This window comes from Dermochelys coriacea, chromosome 4 (genome assembly GCF_009764565.3).
Source record: "Dermochelys coriacea isolate rDerCor1 chromosome 4, rDerCor1.pri.v4, whole genome shotgun sequence".
NCBI lineage: Eukaryota > Metazoa > Chordata > Testudines > Dermochelyidae > Dermochelys > Dermochelys coriacea.
Genome location: NC_050071.1, coordinates 32146633 through 32173988, shown reverse-complemented (window position 1 = coordinate 32173988; position 27356 = coordinate 32146633). Strand labels below are relative to the sequence as shown.

At 36.1% G+C, this 27356-nt stretch overlaps 1 protein-coding gene across 2 annotated transcripts in view; it reads right to left on the bottom strand.

Annotated features, from left to right (window-relative positions):
* Window positions 1–3550: 3550 nt before the first annotated feature.
* The window catches only part of AIMP1 (aminoacyl tRNA synthetase complex interacting multifunctional protein 1), a 62290-nt gene continuing 38484 nt past the window's right edge, over window positions 3551–27356 (bottom strand). Inside the window, exons 3-7 of one of the 2 annotated variants that reach the window (XM_038399508.2) lie at window positions 26774–26887; window positions 21449–21610; window positions 17846–18060; window positions 14623–14791; window positions 3551–3802 (exon numbers count right to left, since the gene is read on the bottom strand). In XM_038399508.2, the coding sequence (XP_038255436.1) occupies window positions 3636–3802; window positions 14623–14791; window positions 17846–18060; window positions 21449–21610; window positions 26774–26887 (827 nt within the window). In that variant the 3' untranslated portion in view covers window positions 3551–3635. Of the gene's footprint in view, window positions 3803–5799; window positions 13003–14622; window positions 14792–17845; window positions 18061–21448; window positions 21611–26773; window positions 26888–27356 lie in introns of those variants that run through there. The other variant, XM_043513308.1, reaches the window with a different exon arrangement.

Sequence of the window (27356 nt, the reverse complement as noted above, 5' to 3'; positions counted from 1 at the left end):
TACGTATGTTCCCTCAATTTTGGCTGTACGCTGTAGTCTTATCTGTAAGCATAGTTCCCAGAGTTTGTACACTGCACCACTGAGATTAACAGGACTTTGCAATGGCAAGATGATGTTGATGCAAGATACGGCCTTGCATGTCCTGAGTTGCAGACACCTTTGCTTAAATTATATTTTAGTATCAGGTGCTTTTGAAATAAAAATCCAAATGAATAATGTACACTACAAGCATAAATTTGCTCTTGCATTACCCCCTTTGCATACTTATTTGAAAGAATATTGTCGAGATTTTTTTTTTCAAAATTTTCCTTTATTTACCAGTAACTCCTGGAAGATTAAAACTGAATAATATTTTCCTTGTAGTGCCACCATGTTAGCAACCATTTTACTATATGGATGTTAACAGGTGCAGGGGGGACGAAAGAGCAATGAAGCAGCAAAAGCATACAAAGAATTATACCGACATGCTGAACGGATAAGAAAATAAAGGTGTCACATTTTGAGTCTGATTCTTGAGTGTACTTTTAAACAAAATGTGCACAGTAAATACAATTTACTGTACAACAATGAAATGCAAATCAACAAAAAAGGAAACTTAAAATTAATTGTATATGCAATGAGCTTTAAAGGATTTCATAAAAACAGACCCAACTGAACTTCATTTTAAAAGGGAACATAAGCATCAATTAGCAACCCTACCAGGGAAACTTGTTGTTTCTCCCCTCATCTATGACTTTACATTAAAAAAAGGGATAGGAACACTATTTACGGATATCCGAGTCCATCATACTATATTAACAGTTCTCAACTGTATTTTTAGTATTGCTTGGCATCAGATTATGCTTTCACAAACACAGTATGAATGTCTTAGTAGGAAAAGATCACTGTTCCTGTATTTCAGAAGCCTTTGTGGAATCTAGAGATGAAGTTATTTTTAATTTTGGATGGAGTGGGATGCAAATTCCGTATGAGAACTTTATACAATCTACTTTATAGACATCAAAAAAGTCTCTTGACCACCTATCTTAATTATAAATGGTATTAACACTTTTGAAGGTCAAGGAATCAGCCATTTACTTGCAATTCAAACTGTATGACCTGGCTTTCTGCCAGAAAGAGAATGCTTATTGGTCTGTCAATACATACATACTTTCAGTATTTACTGAATCTAATTTGGTGAATGGGGATGGAGATGGAAACAAGAAATGATAACTATTTGAGATTTGTTTTTCATTACAGGAACTTCTGGATCCCACATAAAAAAAACTTCACTGCAATTCTATTTACGCATGCAGATAAGGTAGAAGAGGCAGGATTAAATGGAGACCAGTACTTGCATATTGCCTCAGATACCCTGTTAAACCTTTTGAGCTCAATACAACAGAGATGCATTTTTGTAGTCAACCAGGCAAACACACTCCAACAAGAAAGAAAAACAATCTTAAGTAAAATCATGGAATTTATAAGAAAAAATAGTTAAAGTGCTTCTAGTTAAATAAATGCATGGTGACAAACACAAATTACCTCTCGCGTACTCATTTACTGGTTTCAGAGTAGCAGCCATGTTAGTCTGTATTCGCAAAAAGAAAAGGAGCATTTGTGGCACCTTAGAGACTAACAAATTTATTAGAGCATAAGCTTTCGTGAGCTACAGCTCACTTCATCGGATGCATCCGATGAAGTGAGCTGTAGCTCACGAAAGCTTATGCTCTAATAAATTTGTTAGTCTCTAAGGTGCCACAAGTACTCCTTTTCTTTTTGTACTCATTTACTGACAGCCATCTTCTTTTCTACTTTGGGAAAATGACATGCAGAGAAGAGGATTCTAGCAGCCAGCACTAAATGTGTGGCATATTCATGCCCAAATCAACATTTGCATTTCACTTAACATAAAATAGATGAAAATTGTTTAGACTACCAAATTAGCTACCATAAACTTCTATAGTATGCCTATCACCCTACTATCTAACAGCCATTATCACACCAGATCACGGATTCAGGTTGAATTCTGGACAGTATCTCTATCACTGGTGTTTACTGATATTACACCACAGATCATCACATTTTATATTGTAGCTCACAAAGAGCAGGTTATTGAGTATAAAATAAGAATATGTTCTCAACGATTGTAATGCTGCTGTGCATTATTGAATAGCTACCACATCCTACCTGAATTGGTGGCGTTTCAGATTTTTTTTTGCACTTGATTCTGCAGTATTTACTAAGACAGAAGCACATAGTTTGCAAAGACCTTTCAGATCTTACAGGCTGAAAGTCTCATACTGTAATCTATTTTTCCCTACTGTGCTTCATAATGAATCCTAATTTAAACAGTTTTAACTTCTTAAAGAATATCAGACCTCGTTGTCTGAGTAGATTATAAAGCAGATTTATAGCTCCCATGTTTTGAAGATTATTCAGAGCATTTGGAAGAACTAATTATTGCTGCTAGTTCCCAGATGCATGCAAAATTAGTACTGTGGGGGTATATATACAAAGCACATCTAAAAAAATGTGTGTTAATCTCTCCTTTGTGCCTGTCTCTTAATTTTATATCGTCATTTTGTTGTTTTCCTGTTTTATTGGATGACGTTCAAAAACTGGAAAATTCAGAGACCGAGAAATTTATTTTATTATTTCAGTAGTTAGACAATAGATGAACAGTAAATGAAACAAACACTTGGAAGTATATTTAAACAGTTATTGGGGATTTGAAAAGGTTAGTTGTGAATTGATATAGTGCTGCCATTCTCAGCTCATGACTTTATATTAATTGTGGCTACTTCCTTTTAACATGTGATGCAGTGAAATAGCTTATTTTAAAATGTAAAAATTAAATTAGCTGTTCCTGTTTCAGTAAAGTATGTGATTCTGTATACAATGTATGTCTGAAGAAATTTCTTGTAGAAGTTAAAACACAAAAATGGATTCACTTGATTTTTGTTTCATGCAACAGTGCAGTACTAAAACTGAACTAAATTAAATTAATTTTCTTGGTCAGAGTCTATTCTTCATTTATGATTGATGGGTCTGATCTGCCACACCCACTTCAGTTAAATTGGCAGTCTCTGCTTAGCAGCAGCCAAAAACTACATGGGCAAAGGACTATGACATATCATGAGGGGAACAGAGTTTCACCTATCCACTCTCAGATCACTGACTCTACACTACCTGAATACCTGGCATTAAGGACCTTTCTCCATGAGGTTACTGGTTCCTGAGTAACTCTGTGGGTCGTAGAGGTTCTCAATCTATTTACCATTGTGGGCCGCAACCAATACTACTTGTATGGCCCTGAGGATGTCACATGGGCCGCAGCTCAGTGCTGATTGGGCTGCAAGTGGACCATGGGCTGCAGGTGGAGAACCACTGGTTTAGAGTGTAGAGTACTTCTCCATCCCTTTCTAAACTAAGCCCAAATATCCTCAGGATCTGCACCCCTTATTCCACTGAAACAGGCACAAGCATTTAGTTAATAACTATGCACATTATTTAATTAGTTCATATCTTTGGAGAAAAAGAGATCAAAGAAAAATGAATCAATCATGCCTTGGGGGGAATATATTCATGTCTTTATTGTGCTTGCACAGCTTTCCATTTAAGCCTTTGAACAGTTTCTCAGTAACTGGTTTCATTTATTTGATTCCACTGCTGGCCATGGTCTGAGCCCTGCAGACCCCCTTCCCCTTCACTTCAAATGGAACTCCTTTGTATGTAGCAATGCATTGGTCATTAGTATGAAGGTCAGGTTGGATCTGCTCCCAGATCTTCTTCTTGGGATTAAGTTCCTTCTCAGGTTCTCCTGTTTAAATAAAATAAAAAAAAAAAAAACCAAGTTGCAGACATGAAACAAAAGGAAGAGTATGGGTTGTATATATGTGTGAGATAGAGTGTAGTAACATTTTCCTTTGAGAATTTATTTGAAGTGATATTGGCTGCCAAAAAACTGTCACTTCATCAAGCCTCAGAGTGAAAATTGTCAAGATCATAAATCTTAATTGTGTTTTTTGGGTTGGGTACTTTCTGATCCTTATTTGATAGTACTGTAGGTCCCTAGAGAAGAAAGTTTTATATAGCTAGCTATAATACATAATCACAAGGAGGTAACAGTATACTGTGTAAGCACTGGGATTACAAAGGAAAAAGGGGAAACAAGTTTTTATTTAATGATTTTGAGATATGTCAGAAACACAAAGTAAATATTGAACATAGGAACACATTGTCTAGGGAGGCTTGGGCTCATCTACAACACTGGGCAGTGAAGTTTTAATTATTTGTTTTAGAAAGTGTAGGCACATGAAATTTGTGCTGAGTAAATGTGAAAGGCACGCGGACAATCTACAACTGTAGAGGGTGAGAGAAAGATGGTCCTGTAATTAGAGTGCTACCCTGGGACTTGAGGGACCCATGTTCAATTCACTTCTCTGCTACAGACTTTGTGTGTGACCTTGGACAGGTCACATCTTTATGTCTCATCTCCCCATCTGTAAAATGGAGATAACAGTACTCTCACAGAGGTATTGTAAGGACAAATAATTAAAGATTGTGAGATAAAGGGGGCCATGTAAGTACCTAACTAGCTTTTTTCAACTACTTTTGTGGAAATGCTGCAAACAGCTAAAGGATTACAATAGTGGAACAAAAAAAATAGATGTTATACCTGTTCAAAATATTCCTCCTGTTTGCATTTCTTGGCTGACCATTTAAAAAATGACAAGGGAACCAAAAAATTAACCTGAATAAATTCCTCTGTTGCCAGTTTAAAGGAGGATTTATACTGAATGAACTGCTGTGTGCCAACATCATCTTTCACAATATAAATAAAGCATGACAATCAATTCATTGTACCATTTATTTTCCTTTGCAAAGACCAAATGGATTTCAGATCTCCTAAAGTAAAACAAGACTCCGTCATTTAGCCACAATGCCTTGGGGTGTTTTTAACCCTTTTTATGTGATTCATGTTAGTAGACTGAAGAGCACAAGGGAAATTATAAACAATTCCACTGGGTTAGGGCTCAGTTTAATAATAAATAGTCTCCAGGGGAATAAATGCCATTTCACTGTCAATATTTCAACTTGCTAAGAGTTTCAACTCAGCCCAGTTATTGCACATAAAATTAAAATGTTACGTTTCAAAATTCACAGCACATATATACTTTATTGGGAAAAAATTATATCCCCAAAAGGTAGCACAATAGCCAGTGTACTAGGAACTAACATGGCTCATCAAATCAACAAGCTGCGCTCTACTTAAGGGAAAACTGCTATGTTCTCTGTAGTAGCATACTTCAATGATAAGCATTCTCATGTTCTCATTCCATCCCCTCTACTCAGTCCTTGCCAGCCCAGGAAGAAGCTCTTGAAAAAGACTTCAGCAAACTCAGTCATCAAGATGTTCTAATTCAATGAGATTCTTTTCCCTGACTGGTTAACCAACAGGTCTATTCTTAACATTAGCCAATAACAGCTACATACTACTTAGTTGTGATGGTGAGATAAAATTATCTTGTACGTGCATTAAGGTTCTTATTGGCTTACATCAGGAACATTAATTAAGCAAAAGGACAACAACAGAGGGTCCCAAAATGCATAAGGAAGGGAAAAAACAAGCAATTGTCCTCAGATGGATGAGTGGACAGCTGCCATTCCAACTCTGCCAGCTAATTTTTGTCATTTAGACACTTCAGAAGACAGGGTGCTCAGCTTGCGTACCCTTACTGATAATTATAAAGAAAAGTTACTTCAGCCTGGCTCTGACTCTAACTTCCATAGTTTTTTTTTGTTTTCGTTTTTTTAAAATGGGCTTCCACTGCAGGCCAACTTCTCTGTTGAATAGGTTGGCCTGTGACAGCGCCAAGATTCAATGCATTAGTCAGAAATTATTTCTCACAAATGGAGCACTTAATTATGTCAATGTCTTAACACATGCAGAACTAAATGTATGCTTTAAAAAAAAAATCTAGAACACTGTCCTGTACTAAAATTCACAAAAAGTCATTCCTTTATACCAAAATGGATACATACCAACTAATAAAGTTATTAAGCAGAATAGCTGCTAGACAATTGTACTGTTCAGAAGGTGAAATCTGCCTTGTTCACCCCGCCCCAATATTACAAAAAGCAAATGAATTTTTCAAGGATAAACTTAAATCTGACTTTTATTACACAAACACTTTCTGGATCTTATTAAGAGTGTCTTTGGAATCCCAAGTTGAGTTCTCCTGGGATCTGTGGTGAGCTTGTATTAGATTAGCACAGGCACCACTTTTAAACACTACCAGAGCCTCTCCTGTACCCTGCCGCTTTGCATCCCTTTCTCTCATAAGACAAATAATCCTTTGAAAGGATATCTAAAAATAAATTGGAGTAAAATTATGGCCACAATGATTTTCCCACCCTCTTCTCATGGATGTGAAACATGCTGAATCTGCCAAAGAACCAAATGAAATGTATCAAACTGTACAAGTGCTATCAAAGTATTAAAAACTTAAGATAAAAATAATAATGCCACCGAGTGGTCTTTACAAAGCAGTCTGTATCATTATCCCCAGTTTAGAGATAGGGAAACTGAGGCAGAGAAAATTAATGCAACTTGCCCAAGATCACCCAGCAGTGAGTGGCAGAGCCGGGAACAGAATCCAGGACTTATGATTGCCAGTTGAGTATTCTATCTACTAGACAACACTACCACAAGAGAGAAGCCAGTTAGCCATGCACCGTAATTGTGGTAGAGAGATCTTTCCATCCCATCATAGCTCAGTGATTTGCATTAGACTCTATCTTAGGGTTTTATAATGCTGCCATCATCACAGCACCTAGGTGCAAAGAAGGTAAGGAAAGTATGATCCAGTACTTCAAAGCAATTTAACAGAAATATAGATTAATTTACCACTGGGGAAAAAATCTAGGACTGAAGATAGAGCTTACAACAATGGTGTTAGTTTCTTATCACTAGAAGAGGTAACTGAGCAAAAATTGGAAAGCATCCATACACCAACGTTTTGAATAAAGGAAGTTGTTTAAACAGACTATCCACTGCACAGCAGGTTTAGAATAATCTGAATTTCTCTTGTAACTGGTGAACCATCATCAATTGAAACATCAACCATTTTAGACCAAAATTAGCATTTGAACCATAAACCTCAAGTGACAAATTTGTGGTTGCTGCAGCATTTCTCCACCCTATTTTTCTTTTAAAAGCTTCTATTGTACTGTTACAGAGAAGGGAGGATTTTACTGCAAATTTTGTAACTATTAAAAATGGCTGTGTGTGTGAAGTGGGGTGGAGGAGAAGGGAGTGTCTGTATGTGTGTGGAATCATTTGATATGACCTTCATCAAGCAGGTGATTTCACTAAAGTAGAATAGAAACTTTATGAAGTTCTTAATATGAAAAAGACCCTTTCAAAGTTGCAATTTCTTGTGGTTTTGGGTATGAAAGGTGTAAGACTACTTACTCATTTTTGTAAAGTAAAATTTAATTACAGTTATTAATAGGGACTGCATAGCCCAATGTTCCTTAGCAAGATATTCTCTACAAATACAGAAAGAGGGGAATTTGAGAAAATTCTCCAGTTTCTGCAGGGGAAAAAAAATTGTAAATTGTAAACATTATTAAATCAGAAACGGCTAATGTTCATGACAACTAAAATGAACATGGAAAGTTACCCAGTGCCCCCCCAAAAAATTCCCCTTCACCATATACAGTATCAGTCTGTTATTTTTAAACACAAGTCCACTCTGCTTGACTTGGGACAGCTGGATCTGCTTTGGGGTTGTTTTTTTGTTGTTGCCGCTGGTGCTACATAAGCTTTCAGTCTTCAACTTAAAATCACACCCAGCTGTCCTTTCTATTTTAATTTCAGTGTCTCAAACTGAATGTTCATGGTTTAAACTACTCACTTAAAATCTATCAGTGTTTAAAATTATTATAACTAGTCTTGGAAATTAAACTGAATTTGAAATAAATAATGTGAGTTCCATGTTCCTGGTACTGCTATTGTTGAACTGCTTGGTTAGCTTTGCTTTTAAGAAAACAGTGGCTAAGACAACCTTGAGATTTTGGTATACAAAAGCTAAGTAGGAGATTTAGGCACACATCTCCCATTAATTTTAATGGAAAATGAGTTTAAACCTCCGATTCAGCTTTTGAATATCTCAACATAAATTTCTTTCCAAAATCAAGATATTTCATTTTAAAAACAGTTGAGGTTTGCAAAAGGGTACCAGAAAAGCTGCAAAATCACTTAATTGCTTGGACATACATAAGGAGATAAATTATATCAATTTGGGTCTTTTTTTTTAAATCCGAATAACTAATAATTGGCAACATTCACATTTTAGGTTTTAATGACAGTCTTTAAAATTTAGGTTCAGAACATACATTATGTGAAAATTACAGTTTTGAACAGCTGTTAATTATTGCCATTAGACCATGAATTTAAAACAGCAAAGAATTGAGTGCTGATTTTATCAATGATGCAAGATGACACTGGGTTAGGGAACCTTCTTAAAAGTAGTAAAATCCATCAGGAATTAATTGTGTCTGAAACAGCCACACACGTAGAAGCAACTATCACATTGATAAAAGACAAAGCAACCAACCGCTGAATAATCCCCAGCACTCATTTAGAATGATTGAACATTGCTTTCATTGTGTTTGGTTATCCTTATGCAATCTTCTAACGACCAGAGCAGTGGTATCCTAGGGATACACAGAGGTCTTCCAGGGGGTACATCAACTCATCTAGATATTTGCCTAGTTTTATAACAGGCTACATAAAAAGCACTAGCGAAGTCAGTATAAACTAAAATTTCATACAATGACTATGTATACAATGCACTGAAATGTAAGTACAATATTTATATTCCAGTTGATTTATTTTATAATTATATGGTAAACATGAGAAAGTATGCAATTTTTCAGTAATAACGTGCTGTGACACTTGTATTTTTATGCCTGATTTTGTAAGCAAGTAGTTTTTAAGTGAAGTGAAACTCGGGATACGCAAGACATATCGGACTCCTGTAATGGGTACAATAGTCTGGAAAGATTGAGAGCCACTGGATCAGAAGACTCAAAGGACCAGCCCTTCACTCCCTGAGAAATGAAAATCTAGCAATGGTTAAACCTGATTGAATTTTTTAGTACAAAAGAGGCAGTCAAAACTGTGTGCACAAATACATGACAGACTGAATAATTAGCCTCCAACATCTGGTAATTTGTTTAGCCACTGCTAACAACGTGACCCAAAAGTTAGGACAGTGCCTCAGTCAATGGGCCATTGGAAACAACTCTGATAAGACTGTTCAACAGTCATCAGTGTTCTGGCAAATTAAAACTTTGGTGGCTAAAGACAATCGGGAGAAAAGCTGGTATGATAATGTCAGGCTCTCAGGCAGCTTACGTCTCAGGCAGCGTAGGTCAACCTAACTCTAACATCTACACTAAAACATAGCTCCCACCTATGTAACTCACCCACTACACCGACTTAATAACTCTACCTCTGCAAGAGGCGTAGTGCTTAGGAGGATGTAGTTAGGCCGACGCAGCGTCAGTATAGATACTGCACTGCTTACATAGATTGTTGCTGCCTTTCAGAAGCCATCCCACTTTGCCCCACACTGACAGTTAAATCAGTGCAAGTGCTCTTGATGAGGATGCATACTGTCAACACAAGGAGCGTAGTGCAGACCTGCAAAAGCAATTTAATTACTGTGGTGGCTGTATGTTGACATAAAACTTAGGTCAACTTAATTTTGTAGTGTAGACTTGCCCTCACTGAATCTTATTGACCTAATGATTCAGAACAAAGCTTCCATCATGGCAGGCAGAATCAGTGCCCTGCAGAAGGCTGGGGATAATGCACATGCCTGTCTGTGTGTATTTTTCACAGGTTTTTTTTTAATTTTTTTTTTTTTTTTTACTGTGATTAAATCAGCACTCTCTCCCCTGTCCTACTTCCTTATCCCTAAAAATGAACCTAGTGAAATGTACTAAATTACATTTGTTTTGCATTTAAATTTTATGTGAAGTCTTACAAGTTATTTACTCTTAAACAGAACGAACCTTCCACGCTATATATTATTTACATTTGGGCTTGGAAGGATTAGACTTTTTAAATGGTAAATGTCAATTTCACAGTACACACAAACTGAGGAAAAATATTTCCATTGATGATGTTTGAAATTTATAGGGAGGCAAAACAAGAAAAATGCTGCTTGAGTACTTGAGTTTAATTTGAGGACACAGACTTTATTGACATGTGATATGTTGACAATTTGTGTTTTAATGGTTATGAAGCTTAAACTTTTTAAATCTTAACATATACTGTCATTAAATAATTACTGTCTGACTCCCCTTACTGTCTGATCCCTCAATCTCCAACAACTGTGAAAATTTATATGGACAAAATCTGAAAGCTTAACACACAATTTTGAAAAACTGAAAATTTAAAATCGATAAAAAAAGAAAAAAGCTTAAAAATAAACATTGATAATATCCTTCAAAATTTTAGTCTATATACTGTATGAATGCATGATTCCTTCCATCTTATGTGCTGCTTTATACCAATTACCTTATTGCGATTTATAAATACTCTTAATTCGTGCCAAAAACTGACTGACAGTCACATAGAAGTGTTTCCTTCACAACTAGCAAAAGAATATCTTTTACATCAAGTTGGCTTGCTCTAGCCTTTCCTCATATTTATTGATCCATGTTTTGTATGGTTTCATATGTAATGATTGGTTCTATTCTAGAATGTCTATTTTGTGCTGTTAAGAATGATGGTGTATCCTCAAAAACAGTTATTGGCTTGTCTTGTAGCTACCAGTTTTTCTGAAAAAATTTATTTTTTCCATTGGTGCTTTAGGGAATAGTTGCCATGTTTTGTAGCTAAAATGTATATCTCCAGAAGTCAATTTAAAGAAAATATTGTTGTAAAAATCTTCATTTGGCAGCATCAAATCTCCCAGATGTCTCTGGCTTCATATCAGAAGGAATCGGTTGTAAAGCATAACAAACGCTCTATCATAGACTGTAGGCCACAGGTTTAGCTCTAAAGTGCAACTTTCATATGATATTTAATTTATAATATAGCTTTTGTGAAACAGAATAGGTCAACAGAATATCAATATGCACCAACACCTGGGAACAATTTTATAACAAAAGCGGACATAGCTGATTCTCACTATGAAAAGACTTTTGGAAATTTAATGATGGATCGAAACTTTCCCTAAAAGTAATTCTGTTTTGCTACAGAAATGCCCCATTAGGCAGGTGGCTTGGTGTGCATGAACAGACAGGATGCAATGTAACAGAGCTCCATAGCTCTGTGATCATTTTCAAATGTCAGTTCTGATAAATTATTTTTGATTCATGAGTTTGGACTCAACATAAAATATGACATGATAAAGAGCAAGTCAAGGCTGACCCCTCAAAGCTGTCAGCAGGATTAACACAAGCATACGGGAATTTGAATTTTTTGGAAACAATGGGTAATAAAGATAATGCAGGAGTGAACCCAAGGGAGACACTCTTCACCCATCTGATTTAAAATCACTACTTTAGTAGCTTTAGCAAGAAGACACAATGTGGGACAGTTCCAGGTTAAATGTTTACTGTTTTGATCACTGTTCTTAAGAGATAGCTAACAGTCTAACACACAGCTCACAAAGGACATTGGTAGGATCGCATTCTCACTAAGGTTAATCTGTAGGAGGAGCAGTTTAGAAGTATATAATTTTAAAATCTCTTTGAAAGTTAGAGATAGGCTCCAAGGTAGCCCATAGTGAAAGAAATTACCAGCCATAACATCCAATGTATTTCCAATTACAATTCTGATTATACTATGTGAACCAGTATTTCTATAATTTAACATTGGGGATGGAAAACATTTACTTGGGTGGATTAGGAATGGGGAAAAAGTGTCACATGAATCATAGTTCCGTGTGCCCCAGAAATTTTTACTTTTGTATTTTGGTTCAATCTGTTATTCTTTTACCAAACACATGTTGATGATAGTGAAGGACAAAAAAATTGTTGCAGAATGTAAGGCCAATGAAGGGGCACCATTTACAACTGGTTTGGCAAGGTTCTTCCAACTTTCCGCCTCCCGAACCCTTACTACTTTTGTAGACACCTGGCTTCCTATCAGAAGGAAGCTGTTGTAAAACATACAAAGCCTTCTATAACAGGCTACAGGCCCGAGGTTTAGAACTATCACACCACATTTAATTTATAATACAGCTTTCCAGAAAGAGACTATGTCAATAGAATACCAATATGCATGAACACCAGATTTTTGGGTTTGGACTCAGCATAAAATATGCTTATGAGAAAGAGCAAGTCAAGGCTGACCCTCATGATCCTGTCACTAGAATTTTCCCACTAGCAAAGCTTATTCTGCAGCTTGTGCTACCCACTACATGTCCAATAGAACTGATAGCATAAGGGAGTTTGAACATTTTTTGGAAACAATGAGTAATAAAGAAAACATATATGTTTTCTATTCACAACAATGTGTTTCTCACAACTTTTTTTCAAGGCAGATAATTTCAGTGTTTTCCACTCTTCAAGTCTGCCTGTTAAATAGATTGACATAATTAAATAGCATATTTTCCAACAGAATGAATCAGCAGAGTGCCAGCTAAACCACACTGGGAAAACGTCAAAGCAAAAGGAATCCAAGATCTGAAAAAAAGAATGCGACTTAAGATGTTTCATCTCAGGGATTTCCTTGGTTTCAAATAAAAAGTGGCTCATATCTGGCAATTTTTTTTTTTTTTTTTTCCAGTTTTGGCATTTACTAATGAGTTAATCTGGTTTAAGGTTATGAACTATTTTTCATGGTAAGTATGTGTGCATCTCTCATGATATATTTGTAATGACTAGCTCTGTTTATATTTTGAGACTGCCATGTAACCATTTTCTTTAGAAATTCTTCACCCTTCAAACACAAAACACTTGAACAGCAGATTTGGGTGCAGTTGATCAATACTATAAAGGTAAAGGAAACAAAAGTCATTTTATTATTGGAGATTTCTGGATTTTAGTTCACATTGTACGTAATCTACAGTGCATCTGATTTTTCTTAAGCAATAAAATGGTATCTTTTAAATATATAAAACTAAAAAAGAAAAAAAATGCTCCAATACTTATTTCCTCTTTAAACAGGATATTATTTGTAATACACTCAATTACAGCAATAAGGCACAGCAGCTAGGCCTTAATAAAATGTACATTTCATCTATCTGAAAAGCACTAGTGCAGAGACTTGGCTTTCTTGACTTTGTATGCCATCCAAAAATTTTTTTGTAAGTACCAGAAGATTACATTAAGAAGTATGTATATAAAAGATATGTTGTGGAAATAAGTATTCAAGAAGCTGAGTGTCCTGCCTTTTAAGTAGTGCGTCAAGTATGGCACAGTATTTCCAACACATAGCAACCCAATTTTAAGCAACAGTTATTGTAGGAAAGAATCAGACAGTATTGACACATATACAAACACATCTATCTGGATGATCATTTTCAGAAGATGATAACTTGTGCTTGACAGTGGATGGCTCCGGGAACTGATAATGAACTGTGGAGCTCATCACTGCCTGTCTGGGGTTAAGCTGAACCCATGACATAGAGGTTATAAGCTCCACCACCACAAACAATATATTGGCATCTTGATTGATAGAGTCAACAGGAAGGCTCAGAAAACAAGTGGAAACTGAATATCCCTCTCATCTTCAGGTGGTGGGTCTGACAGAATTGTGATGAGACACTTGGGTGGAGAAACGTTCAGTTCCGTTACCTGTGTGATGTTTATCTGTGAGCAACTAGAATATAATAACTGTACCATACTGGGATGTCAGTACAGCACCTTTCACAAACTCTGCACCTACTTTACTTGGGGGCTGGAGGTATCTTTCTCCCACTCAGGATACAAATTAGGAAGACCAGGTTTGATTCTATCATAGCAAACTATCATTTTCAGAATTAAAAAAAAAGTTAAAAAATGTAAAAACATAACCAAATACAATATGTTTTTTTTAAAAAGGAAATTCGGAGCCAAAGATTATTTGAAGAACACAATATTCAAAACTTTTCTTCAAAATTCACCTTAGAAATAGAGGTTTCCCAGAAAACATTGTGCATATGTTTATGAGGTAAAGGATACAGAATTTGGAGCAAGGAAACCTTGGTTATATTACTAAGTATGGCGCTGACTTATTATGTGACCTTGGGCAAGTCACTTAGCCTGTCTATGCCTCCATGCCTCCATTTGTAAAATGGAAATATTGAAAATTACCACGTTCATAAAGAGAGCTATGGATGAGAATGCACTATGAGTTAGGTATGAGAGCTATTATTTCTCTCACAATCCCCAATGTTTGGCTTTCAGTAAGATATTTTAATCCTTCTTTATGCTATGTATTCAAAGAATTTTAGAGTTTTCTTATAAAAATATGAATTCTTCACATGAATATTACAAATGTCTGCAATTTAACTCAATTTATAATACTTACTGTATAATCAGCTCCAACTGAGAGACAACTATGGCACTTATGTGTAAGTTCCTGGCTATGCATTTTTCCCCATTTCCACAATAATCCATATTGCTTACCAGGAAAACCTTCAAAGGTGATTCTTTCTCCAGGAACAGCCCCACTGGGGGGAGCAAGGATCTCCACCTTCTCTGGTGAGCTGGCACACATCACCATTGCCTGAGATACCACTCCCCTCATCTTTGCAGGCTTCAGGTTACAGAGCAATACTACCATCTGGTTCTGCATCTGCACAAAAAAGAACCGACATTCATTTAAAAAAAAAAAAAATTGTAAGGAAACTGAGTTAGGGTTTTGGGAGTTATTTTATTATAGAAAAGAGGACTGATTATGAGGGAGAAAGCTTAATACATGTAATATGCATATATACGGTAGACTGAATATTGTTTGTGTACATATAACTATGCTAACAACAACAATAATACTCCAGAAATAATAACCACTCTAAGCCTTTTTAGACTATTAGTCAACAAAAGCCAGGAAACAGACAATTAAGGATGAAACGTTCCAGGCTGTCCTCCAGCACCTAAACACAACAGGGTACCATAAGAAAGTCTCGAAGGTTGAGCCTTGATTTGCCAAAATATTAGGTAATACATATTTTACTCATTTGCCATTCTTTTGTTGTTTTGGATCACAACTTAGGCCATCTTTAGTACAGTGCTGTTAGCAGAGGAATTTCCTCTTTAAAAAACAAAACAAAACAACAACACTTCTACAAACTAAAGTTACTATATAAAATATGTAATTATATAAAAATGTTTAGGTATTTTAAATTTCAGGATGCAGATTACAGCTGTGCTGTACATTCCTATTCAGCCCAAATACCAAAGACAATAGAAATTTTTTGAGCAAATGAAAATGGTTGTATGTACTGCACACAGCAACTTGGTCATTTAAAACAATAAACACTTCCATTTTTCTTAATAAATAATAATGAGAGTACGCACCATAACCAGACCCCATTAGAGACTATTTTGCCCTAGAAAAATTAATTTTTAAGTTGAATAAAATTGAAGCAGAACTTTTAAACAAAACAAAAATGTCTTCAAATTTGTCCTATCCCACAGAAAATTGTTCTCAGATTAAGATCACTGCATATTAATGCATAACTTTTTAAAGCAAGACCACGACTCTTTTTGAATTTAATAAAATTTACACGTGCAAAATTCTGAACATTTAGACAGAAAATTTAACAAAAATTTTTTTCTTGGCATTAAGATACAAATCCCTGAAAACAAGAAGGAATAACAGAAAATAGACAATTTAAACATATTTTTGACATATATTTACTGGGTACATACAGTATATTATGCAGGTGATAGTTGTATATTTTAAGCCATTGTTATGAAAGTAAATCCCCAGAAACATATGATGTAAAATGTCAGCGATTGTATTTTGTTCTAAATATTTGTAATGCAAATATCTGAGATAGCCTGGTCCTGAATGCTGCATAACCATCGAGATAGACCAATGTACAGAATAAAAGGGACATTGCAATAGTATTGCGCTCTTTATTCATGCTTGGTTTTGACTGATTACAAAAACAATCCTGGGACAGACAGTCTATAGCCTTTAACACTGAAGTAGAGAAACAAATGAAATATGTTGTAAATGCATATAGCCAAATTTAGATTGAAACAAAATGGAAATGGGAAGGGTTTTGAATTACCTTCTTCATACACCCCTTGAGTGGCTGTGGTGAGTGATCAGAGAGCTTTAATATTATTTATATTCTGAAGAGTTCATGAATAATGTTTCTATGTACAATGGTACAGGTTAGAAAAGGATATACACACTTGTAAACTTCAATATCCAGATGGTTTTCTTCCGTTAATGTTTCCAGTAAAGTCAAACTAGTATCCTTTTCTGACTGGCTAAGTCTCTACTTTTCCAAATGTTTCTCATTATATTATTTTCTTATATTGTACCACATGTGATTATGATTCAGAGGAACTTTAAACAAAACTAAACATTTTCTGGATACACACAAGAAGATGATTGTTTTCTGTGCCTCTCATTCCAGTTAACATCTCAGGGCTACAAAATGCCTAACACACACTTTTTAAACATGTGTGCTGTTTATGCAGCTTACACTTAAATGAAACTTGGAATGTTCCAGGTGTGACAGAAGAACTTGGAAAATATCTTTTAAAAGAACTTTTAAAAAAACACATTACTTCTTCACTACAACATCAGAAAAAGTATTATTGGAAAGGGAGCATTACCATAAAATTTGCCTTTACTTTAAATAACTTTAAAATTTTCAAGTGTTTGCTGGATGGTCCAATTCTAATATAAAAAGTGAGTTCTAGAAAGAGATCTAATTATTTTAAATGTCAGTGTGTCTGGCATATAGTTTAAATGGCCCAAGACAAAACCTCAGATCCAAACACCCAGGAAATCTTGTGAAGATGGGAAATTGGTGACCAATATCTCTATAACAGACAAATCCAGAAGCTGGAATTCAAACTATCCCTCTACAACACCTCAAGGTTTAAAAAAAGTTCAGATTTGGACATAGGCTTTAAAGCTTGGACCTCTCCCTAGTATGAACCATATGATAATAATTAAGCAGATTTAGATCCAAAGACTAAAATAAACATCAGTATATGACCAAAAGCCTATGTGATCATATAAAAATATCTGAAAAATCAAAAAGGTCAGCATTTTTCTAATAAAATTGCTTATAAACACACAAATTATTTTATGGAAGAAAAATAAGACATATGAAACTATAAATGTTAATCTCATAAACATTTGTATTTAGAATAAATATGCATTTTAAACACTGATATGATAATTTTAAAAAAATAAGGAATAAAAATAAGTGAAAAATATGGAAAAAATTAAAAAATAATCATCACAGATTCATAAAAGTTAGAGTTGGAAGGGATCCATCAATCTTGAATCATTTACTTACAGCATTACGTGCCCATCTATATTATTCCTCTACACTGACTACCTGAGTGAAATATCAAAATTTCCTTTCAAAAATTTTCAGTGAGACTCTGACCTCCTTTAAAAGTGAGAAACTTTGTAACAGCAAAAGTACTTACAGGTGCACAAGTACAGCTTGTCATCTAGTTTAAAATCTGTCCTTCCATAGTTAAAATATTATTTTTTATAAACAAAATAAAGATTAAGACCGCTGATGAAGAATACATCTTTTCTATAAACCAGGAGTCACTTTAACAGAATTAGCATTAACCAGCATTCTTTGGGACTAAGACAGTATACATTACGCAGCCAAATACTGTGTAAAAGTAATTTCATTTGTACCTGTTCAAGAGGCACATGCTTTACTAAACCACTAACAACAGTTCTTGGGTTTGTTTCTCCAACATCCACCTCCTCGACATATAGAGAATCCGCATCAGGGTGATTTTTTGCAGTGATGACACAACCGACACGAAGGTCCAGACGAGAAACATCCATAGGTCTAGAGTCATCACTCCCAGCTGCTGGTGGCTGCTGCTTCTTCTCCCTCTTCTCTCCTGTAGTAGTGAGTTTAATTAGATGCAGTAATAACTCCCTAAAATGTATACATATATACCAACTTGTATGGACAAGAGAAACTACAATCTCAGTGTGAGGTATAAGTACAGTACTTCAGTTCATTTAGTATCACCACTAGATACCTGTGTTCTGAAAGAGGAAAACAAAGGAAAGATGCAACTTCTTACCTGCACCCATTATTTCAAATCATGTCATTCTTAGACCTAAACTACAGTCACTGGTAACTATTTCCCATAAATATTAAAACTTAACATTACAAACAAAACTACTGTTTTTCTTTTTTAAGTTAAAAGTCATCTTGATTTTAAATATGGCTATTTTGTATGAAAACACAGTGTTATGTACGATCTGTAAGTAGTCACAGCAGCAGCAGCAAACTTAATACTAGTAATTCACCAGCAAAATGAAAACCAAGTTTGGTACCTAATAAAAAAAGAAGTTATGCAAGATCCCTATAGACTTCTTGGCCTTAATAAGCCTTCAAGAATGTTGTAAATTGATAAAATAAATTGATATTTCTCTTGCACCAATACAAAGATATTTTAATCACTTCTCATCAAATTATTGCTGGAAAGCTGGTTTATTGCATTCTTTATCTTAAAAAAATCTGAATTGCTGACCTGCCCAAATGTTTGCCATATGCAGAAGGAAGAATCAATATGCGTGTTTGATGGGAAATTATCAAAAAGGCATCTTAGGTTTCAATTGATTCATAGCTGTTAAATCAATATGAGTAAGAATTGGCTCATATTAGGACTCGTACAGATATTCTTGTTTCAGAGTAGCAGCCGTGTTAGTCTGTATTCGCAAAAAGAAAAGGAGTACTTCATCGGATGCATGTGGTCCGATGAAGTGAGCTGTAGCTCACGAAAGCTTATGCTCTAATAAATTTGTTAGTCTCTAAGGTGCCACAAGTACTCCTTTTCTTTTTACAGATATTCTTATCTTTTTTAAATTAAGAGCTCACATTTTGTAATCTCTCAGTGCTGTAATAAATGATTTTGTACATAAGAACATGTATGCTGGTTTGAAGATGAGACGTTCACATTTGGTTTACTGAATTACAATCCAGGGGAGTAGCATCTTAATTAAGACATGTGTATTCCAGATGCTAATTTTTTCATCTAAAGAAGCTGGATCTTTCTGTCATTACTACCATGATATGTAAAGTCAAAAGATGAAACATCATTGTCCCTTTTTTTCCTTCCTGAAGATGAAGCACCTTTCTTTCCACCGGTAATTTCAGTAAACAGACTATACATTTTGGTTTATAAATGTTCCAGTACAGGACTGTGCCTGTACAAAGTGGCAACTTTCAAAGATAACATAAAAAAAGAACGTATTTATACATTAGGCAACAGCTCATCTTCAGAAACATATAAATTCATACAACTTTCTGAGTAAGGAACTGGAATTGGGAGTTCTAATCATGACCACTTTCTGCCCATCAAAAATGTAACTGTAAATAAGGCTATTTAGTGGCTCATTATAAAAGAGCACATAGAATAATTTCCAACAAATTAACACAATGTAATCATGATGATGACATGACAGAGTTGCCTCCCTCATCCTATGTATTTACATCATACTCATCACCTGACCTCTGAACTGTATTGCATTTCACAGTACAATGGACTTTGGAGCCAATTCTGCTTCCATGTCCCACATTTCCACCTTCTCAGGTTGCTCTTGGGCCACAGCCAGAGTAGTGCTTGTCAGCAGGAAAAAAGGAAGAAGAGGTTCTGTGCATATCTCTGTATATACATGTGCACAGGCCACACTCACTCCTTTGCTGTATGCCCAGGAAGCAGCTGTGAGCTTCCTGCTGATGCTACCATATTCATCCCAGAGCTGTTGCTACCACCACTGCAAGCCACAGACCCACAGAAGACAAGAGGTTTTCAAGCAAGGAGGCAAAGGGGAACATGTGAGCAAACAGAGAAAAAACAAAGAGGGGAACAACTGGGGAGAAAAATTGAGAATCATGGGAGGAGCAAACAGGTCGTTAAATATTTCAGTCATTTGTCACACATTTTGATGGCGTGATGCTGCACACTACCTGGTTTGAAAGTTGAGTAAATGCCCATCACAGTGATACATAAGCCCTAGATATATCCCTTGTCTCTTAAGATATTACAATAGTATGTTTCAAAGATAATCAAATTAAATTTCTTCCCTTCCAAATTACTATCATACCGTTAAACAGCTGACCAAGACAAGGGGGAAAAAGTGATACAAAAGTTAAATATATGTTTACTTTTACTTGCCAATTCTTTATTAACCCTGTAATCACTAGATCCCAGCAAAAGATGCTCTAAATTGTGCATCAATTTATTGCTTTAGAGATGCCATCTGGTCTCTGCTTCAAATTGTATGAATCCCAGTGATATCCTAGTCTGCGACAAAAGTGGTTGCATAGGGAAGACAAGGAAAATGACTATACCCACTTTTCGGTTCCTTTACTGCCATAGGGATGTCCAAATTCTGAAGATCCAGAAATAAATCCATTTCCATCAATAATGAATTGTACTATTCATAAACTGACCCTTCCTAATCATGCACTGAGTTGCTAAACAGACCTTTGTGGAAATGTAATCAGTATTTTATAATTATATTTTTTCCTCTTTCTTAAATTATTATCTTCATTAAATACTCTTACATGAAGGTTACTACAGGCAGCTAATAAATATCAAATTGAGTCAAATATATTTGGGTATAATATTTAAAGTCCCAACACATGGTGTTAATTTCCAGGAATGTTATTTGCCTAGCTGATTTCAACGTACTCCTCCCTACCCTAACAGTATCACTAGTGTTGATATGGATGAATTTAAAAAGGATGCTGAAGCTCATTCGCTAAGAGAGTTTTCTGAAAAGAAGCAGAAGAAACAGTCAAACTACACTGGGTTCTACCCTTTCGTGTTATATTACATTACTACTTTTTATTGAGTAAATTCTCTAAGCTAGTTTATGGGCTGTTGCTTGCATGGTATCAATGGTAGAATCAAAACTGAACAATGAACCTCAGAGTTATTTAATTTCATGCGCTGTGTTGTACACACTACCTCAAAATTTCAGTATTTTATTTATTATTTTGAAAGGGAAGACAACCTACAGTTCAGCCACACCGATACAAATCTGCCCAATATCCAACTTAAATTTTAAGTGTCCCAAACCTATTTGATTATTTTTTTGTCATTAGTTGTAAATATTTCCTTTCTCCAGGAGTTTAAGAGTTAATGTGTATGAATTTTCCTATTGTAGCTCTACTGATTGCTCTTTTCTATCCTCTCCAATAAAAATCTAAACAGCAAGTCTGTAAGCTAACTGTTGTAGATGCCTAAAGGATTTAAAAAATGGAAATACCTTTTTTTTCTGCTTTCTCCTTTTTTTTCTTTTCTTCACTGCCACCTTTAATTTGGTCTTTGGGACCAGAAGGATAGGATGTGACAGGTATAGGCTGTGGCAAGTCTTCTGAAAATGAAGCTGTAGAAATGGTTCCACTGGATGGAACTGGGATATGTTTCACTAAAATTAAACATGATGGAAGTTAAAATGCTATTTAATTGCCTTAAAACTGTAACTGAAATCAGGGCATTTTTTCTGAAATACAAAGAAAAGTTAAAGAAAAACAACATAGGAAATTAGTGCTTCAGAAAATAAAATAAATATTTCAAATATCCAACTATGTCACTTTACTAAGCAGACCTCACACACCATACAAACCTACAACAAAATTTATTCTGATTAAATAGCTGTATTATTATTTTTATATTTGGAAACCTAATAATTTTTCCTCAAAGAAAATGGATAACTTTAAAAATACACAAGAAAAAGAAAAAGCAAGAGAGGTGATTCCATCATTCCTATACCTACCTGTTCCTTCCCTCCCCCATCCCCATTTAATCTGAGGTTTAAGTATACTCTTAAAAGCAAAACACAACTTTGTGTAAACACATACTCAAAGAGAAAATGAGAAGGAAAGGCCCCGGCAAAAATGTATGCCTATGCTCAACTTTATGTATGTGACTACTTCCATTAGCTTTAATGAGGCTACTCATGTGCATAAAATTAAGCACAACTGTAATCCTTAGAGAATCGAGGCTTAAATCACCAGGAGACAAAAATAATTTGAAAAGCAGTTATAGCATAATTATAATAATATAATATATAATAAATTGTGTTATGAAGAATATAAAAGTTGTAGGAGTCAAAATATAATGGAGACTATTACCATCACAGGGCTGGTTTTTTTGCTAAAACGATACATGATTGATTGAGATTGCAAAAACACTTTTTTACATAAAGAAAAAATGTGAACCCAAAAACCATTTTTGAGGTGGGGGAGAACAAGAGGGATAAAGACATGATCTTGGGGTTTAAGTGAGTACAGGACTGTGAGCCCAAGAGAGAATTTAAATAATCATTGTTTCAGTCAATTAAAAAAAAAAAGTCATTTTGGGGCATCAAAAACATTTCTCCACAGATATGTGGTAAGTACCAATGTGACAATTTAAGACATTCCCAAATGTTACATAGAGACTAATGTATCCCATCCTCTCCATGTCTGGTTTTAAGAAGGTAATCTTCTTAGGTAAGGGCTGTCTTCATTTTGTGTCTTGTACAGCATTGGTTGCACTGTGCTTAATAAATAAATAATATATTCCGTAAGTCATATTTTTAACCACATACATTATTATTACACTTTGAGGAAAAGACCAGAGGTTTCTATGTAGGAAGAGCACCCAGTGACGGAGAGCTGGAAAAAGAAACTTCTAACAAGCCCCAAAGGATGTATGTTGGAGATACAGGAGAGAGTCTGAGAAGAAAAATTTAACTGGGGAGATAAAAAAAATGAAAGGAGATCACATGTAAAGTTATTGTTACCAAATTTTGGCCTTTGCAACTAAAGACATCTAACCTGTTCTAATGAGGTCTGAGCAGCCTTTCTTAAACAAGAATTAAGAAAAACCTTTATTTTGTTCTCCCCCTCCCATATAAATATTGTTTTATTTAAATGCAACCATAGTTTATATTTGATTGTTAATTTTGAGAAACAAGCACTGACTATCTCTGGAAACCTTTTATCTTTTAGACAGGCAGTGATTTGTATCTAAAGAAAGGCCACAAATGGAGGGAATGGTGGCATAAAATGAGATGACCCACTGTTATAGTAATGAAGTATGTTGTGCAGAAAATTTTGCATACTGTAAAGCATAGGATAATTAAACTAATTTGAAGTATGTGTTACAGGAAGCGTGTGATAACTACAGCAGTAGTAAGATTGTGGTCATGCATAAAATACAGTACAGTTTTCTTTCAAATCTTAGCAATATTAGTTTCATATTAGCAACACTTGCTGATAAGTAGGATATGATTCTGTCACGGAGGTCACAGATTCTGTGACTTTGCAGGACCTCTCTGACTTCTTCTAGGGCAGGGCTGGAGCAGCTGTCAGCTGTGGCTCGAGAAATGAAGCAGCGGCTGGGTCATCCCCCTGGAGCTAGAGCAGCAGCTGTTAGCCATGGCTGCAGGGGTTGGCAGCCCACCCCTGGGGGCCCGCCAGAATGGCAGCTGGGATTGAGTCGGGGCAGTCAGCCCCGGACAGCGTGCTGTTTGTTGCCCTTCCTCCGCAGGATGTTTTTAGTAAAAGTCAGGGACAGGTTGTGGGCATCCATGAATTTTTGTTGATTGCCTGTGACCTGACCCTAATTTTTACTAAAAATACCATGACAGAATCTTAACCTTACTGATAAGTTATTCTCAGATTGGTTACTTGCAATATTTGGTTGGCAAAGTGAAATATGCGGACAGCCAACAAATTAAAGCAGCTTTCCATCACAGGACCACTACAATCTGTAAGCCTGTTACCAAGACAATGAGACAGGTTACTTCATCCTACAAACATCACTAGTAAATGAGATGTTCTTTTCACAATTAACAGCAGGTGGTCCTGTAAGTACTCACTGCACATTCCATAAAAAGGTAATGGCATGAATAGTTCATGTGCTTCCAAGATGAAAGGAAAAGGTCAAAGCTCCCTTGGTCTTGGAGAAGACATCACAAGCCATTCTGTTGATCAGTTCCTTAGATTCATAGACTTCAAGCCAAGAGAGACCATTAGGTTGTCTATTCAGATCTCCTGTATATCACAGGACATTAAATTTCACCCAGTTACCCATGTACTGAGCCCAATATCTTGTGTTTTGCTAAAGCAGGGGTGGCCAACCTGAATCTGAGAAGGAGCCAGAATTTACCAACGTATATTGCCAAAGAGCCACAGTAATATGTCAGCAGCCCCCCCATCAGCTCCCCCACCCTGCTCCCAGCGCCTCTGGCCCACCAGCAGTCCAGCCGATCAGCGCTTCCTCCTCCCTCCCCGCACCTCCCGATTAGCTGTTTCCTGGGGTGCAGGAGGCGGCGAGTTGGGAGGCAAGGGGGAGGAGCAAGGGCACTGCAGGCTCAGGGGAGGGGGTGGGAAGGGGTGGAGTGGGGGCAGGGCCTGTGGTAGAGCCAGAGTTGAGCAGTGAGCACCCCCCCCAGCAGTTGGTGCCTATACAAGGAGCCGCACATTAACTTCTGAAGAGCCATATTTGGCTCTGGAGCCACAGGTTGGCCACCCCTGGACTAATGCATAAACTTTAAAAAAGGCATCCAGTCTTGACTGGAAGACATCAGGAGATGGAGAATTCACCACTTCCCCTGGTATCAGTTCCAGTGGTTAATCATCCACACTTAAACAATTGTGCCTTATTTCTTTAAGTATGTCTGGCTTAAACTTCCAGATATTGGTTCTTGTTATGCTTTCCTCTGTAAAGAGAAAGAGTCCTTTAGTACTCAGTATTTTATCCCCATGAAGGCTCTTATGCAATGTAATCAAGTTACTTCTCAATCTTCTTTTCAATAAAATGAACAGATTGATCTCTTTAAGTCTTTCAATGTAAGGCCTTTTTTCCAGACCTCAAATCATTTTTGTGGCTCTTGTCTGCATGAGCTCCAATTTTTCAATTTACAGTTCTGGTGTCCACATTTTGAAAAGTATGTAGTATTCCAATACTGGTCTCACCAATGTCATATACAGATGTAAAATCATCTCCCTTCTCTAACCTACTACTCCCTGTTTATATATCCAAGCCTAGCATAAATACCCTTTAATTCTTTATCATCTGGATCCCATATCAGCTTTTCCATTATTTTGCTTTGGACTGTTGTCAGGCTAAGCAGCCAACAGTTAAACTTGCCCTTTGGTCACCAGTTCAGGAAAGGCTTCTTGTTCCTCCCATTCTTAAAAGATGCCTCATTCCATATGCTGGTTTATATGTTCCTTGTAGTGTGAATACATAATAGACTCATAAAAGTTCTTCTGTTCAGTAGAAAGAGGCCTTACATTTAGTTCTGCTCTCCATCCACATAAATTGCTTAAATGAAGAAGTAAAGTCTATCCAAAACATTTGTCAAACAGGATATTAATTCTCTATCCTTTTTATATACTACAATTGCAACCTGAAAACTTTGTATACATAGAGGCTTGTCCCTTACGTGTAATAGGGATATTTTTCGGTAAAATACTTCTGTGAAATATCAGTAGACACCTCTTACCCATACCTACTTATCCCACATCTGAAAAGAATACTGAGGAGAACTATTGCAGGTTCTCGGCCATTGGGAAAAAAAACCAGACTAATGGATAGTCTAGCATATTAAAGGGATTAAGTCATGTGAAAGGAGGAGGTTGAACCTCTGCATTTATGAAGTGGTGGTTCTTTTGAGGACTGCACATGCTGATTTAAACACTGGAACAAGTCAGTAATGGGAAGCAGTAAGATCATGCTTCACTGGATATTGTCTTATCTGGTTTCCAGTACTAGAACAGTGAAACAAACAGACTAAAAATGTTTTTTTTGTTTTGTTTTTTTGACATATTCTTCAAGAACATTTGTTTGCAGAAAATGAAACATTCATGCTGTATTTGGAGCACTGCAGCTTCCTCTTTTTGTTCCTTTTCTTTCAAAAGTAAAATTGCATAATAAGGGCGAGGACTATCAGCCCCAGGCTTAAAAAGCTAGACCAGACTGTGGGACAATGACAGAGGAGGAACAGTGGTATAACTAAGTCTTTGATGTTAAGCCGCAGGGCCAAGACTCAGAAAAGCTACTTTCTAATCTCAGTTCTACCACAAAATTCTTGGACCACCTTAGTAAGTCATTTAGGCGCAGCTTTCCCAGAGTGCTCAGTACCCTCAACTGTGGCTAGGTCTTCAAAGGAGCTCGGTTCCAGATGAGGTACCTAAATGAGGTACACAGAGTTTCAAATGCATTCGTCACCCAACATCTTCCAGTGTATTGTAAGAGCACCCAGAAACCTCAGTCAAATTTAGGTCCCTATTATGCCAGGTACTGTACAGACATATAGAAAGGCATGGTCCCAACCATGACTAAACTTTTCATATGTAATTGTCACTTCTGCAACTTACAAGAGAACTCACATACTTTAAATTATAGAGGTGGTTAACCACCAAGAGGTATGGCATTCCAAAGTGTCACCAAAGCAGCCAAAAAATATGCCATGGATGTGACTACAAGAATATGAATCAGGAAGTATTACACAAGTGATCAAAACAGCAGTCAAAGATGGTGACAAGATCTATGCCCACACATGTGAAGATATAGTTCTTCTTCCTTTCTCTCTCACCTCCATTCTGAATTTCTGCCTGAATCAGCTCCTGTTTCAGTCCCTCAATTTCTTTCTTCAGTTTAGCATTTTCTACACGAAGCTTCTTCTCTTCTCTGAGAGATGCCTGCAGGACTAGAGTTGACACAATTTACATTAGAAACTACAGGCTCCAGTCATTACATATCTATTTGCTAAGTGCTGAATGCCACTTATCTGAACAAAAATAGTTAAAAAATTGTTATATATTAAAAGCAAATAAAGGAAATATTTTAAAAATAATTCAAAGTTATCATTAGAAGAGATCACACACATTTTATTACAGTTACTGACTTTTTATTAATGAACATTGACAGTGGTTTCTCAAATATCAACTTTCATGCCTTCCTAAAGGACTTGCATCTAAATCATAATCAAGCTACTTTTTGTTCCCCTCTCAAATCCTACGGTGGCACCAAACTGAATCTATAACTTTGTAATCAACTATATGAGGCTCAACAAAATAACCTATATTTGTAAACACCCAGATTTCTGTCCTGATATACAATAAAAAACCCCCACTGAAGTTGGCAAACTAAATGTAGAATGTACAATGAGGTTGTCT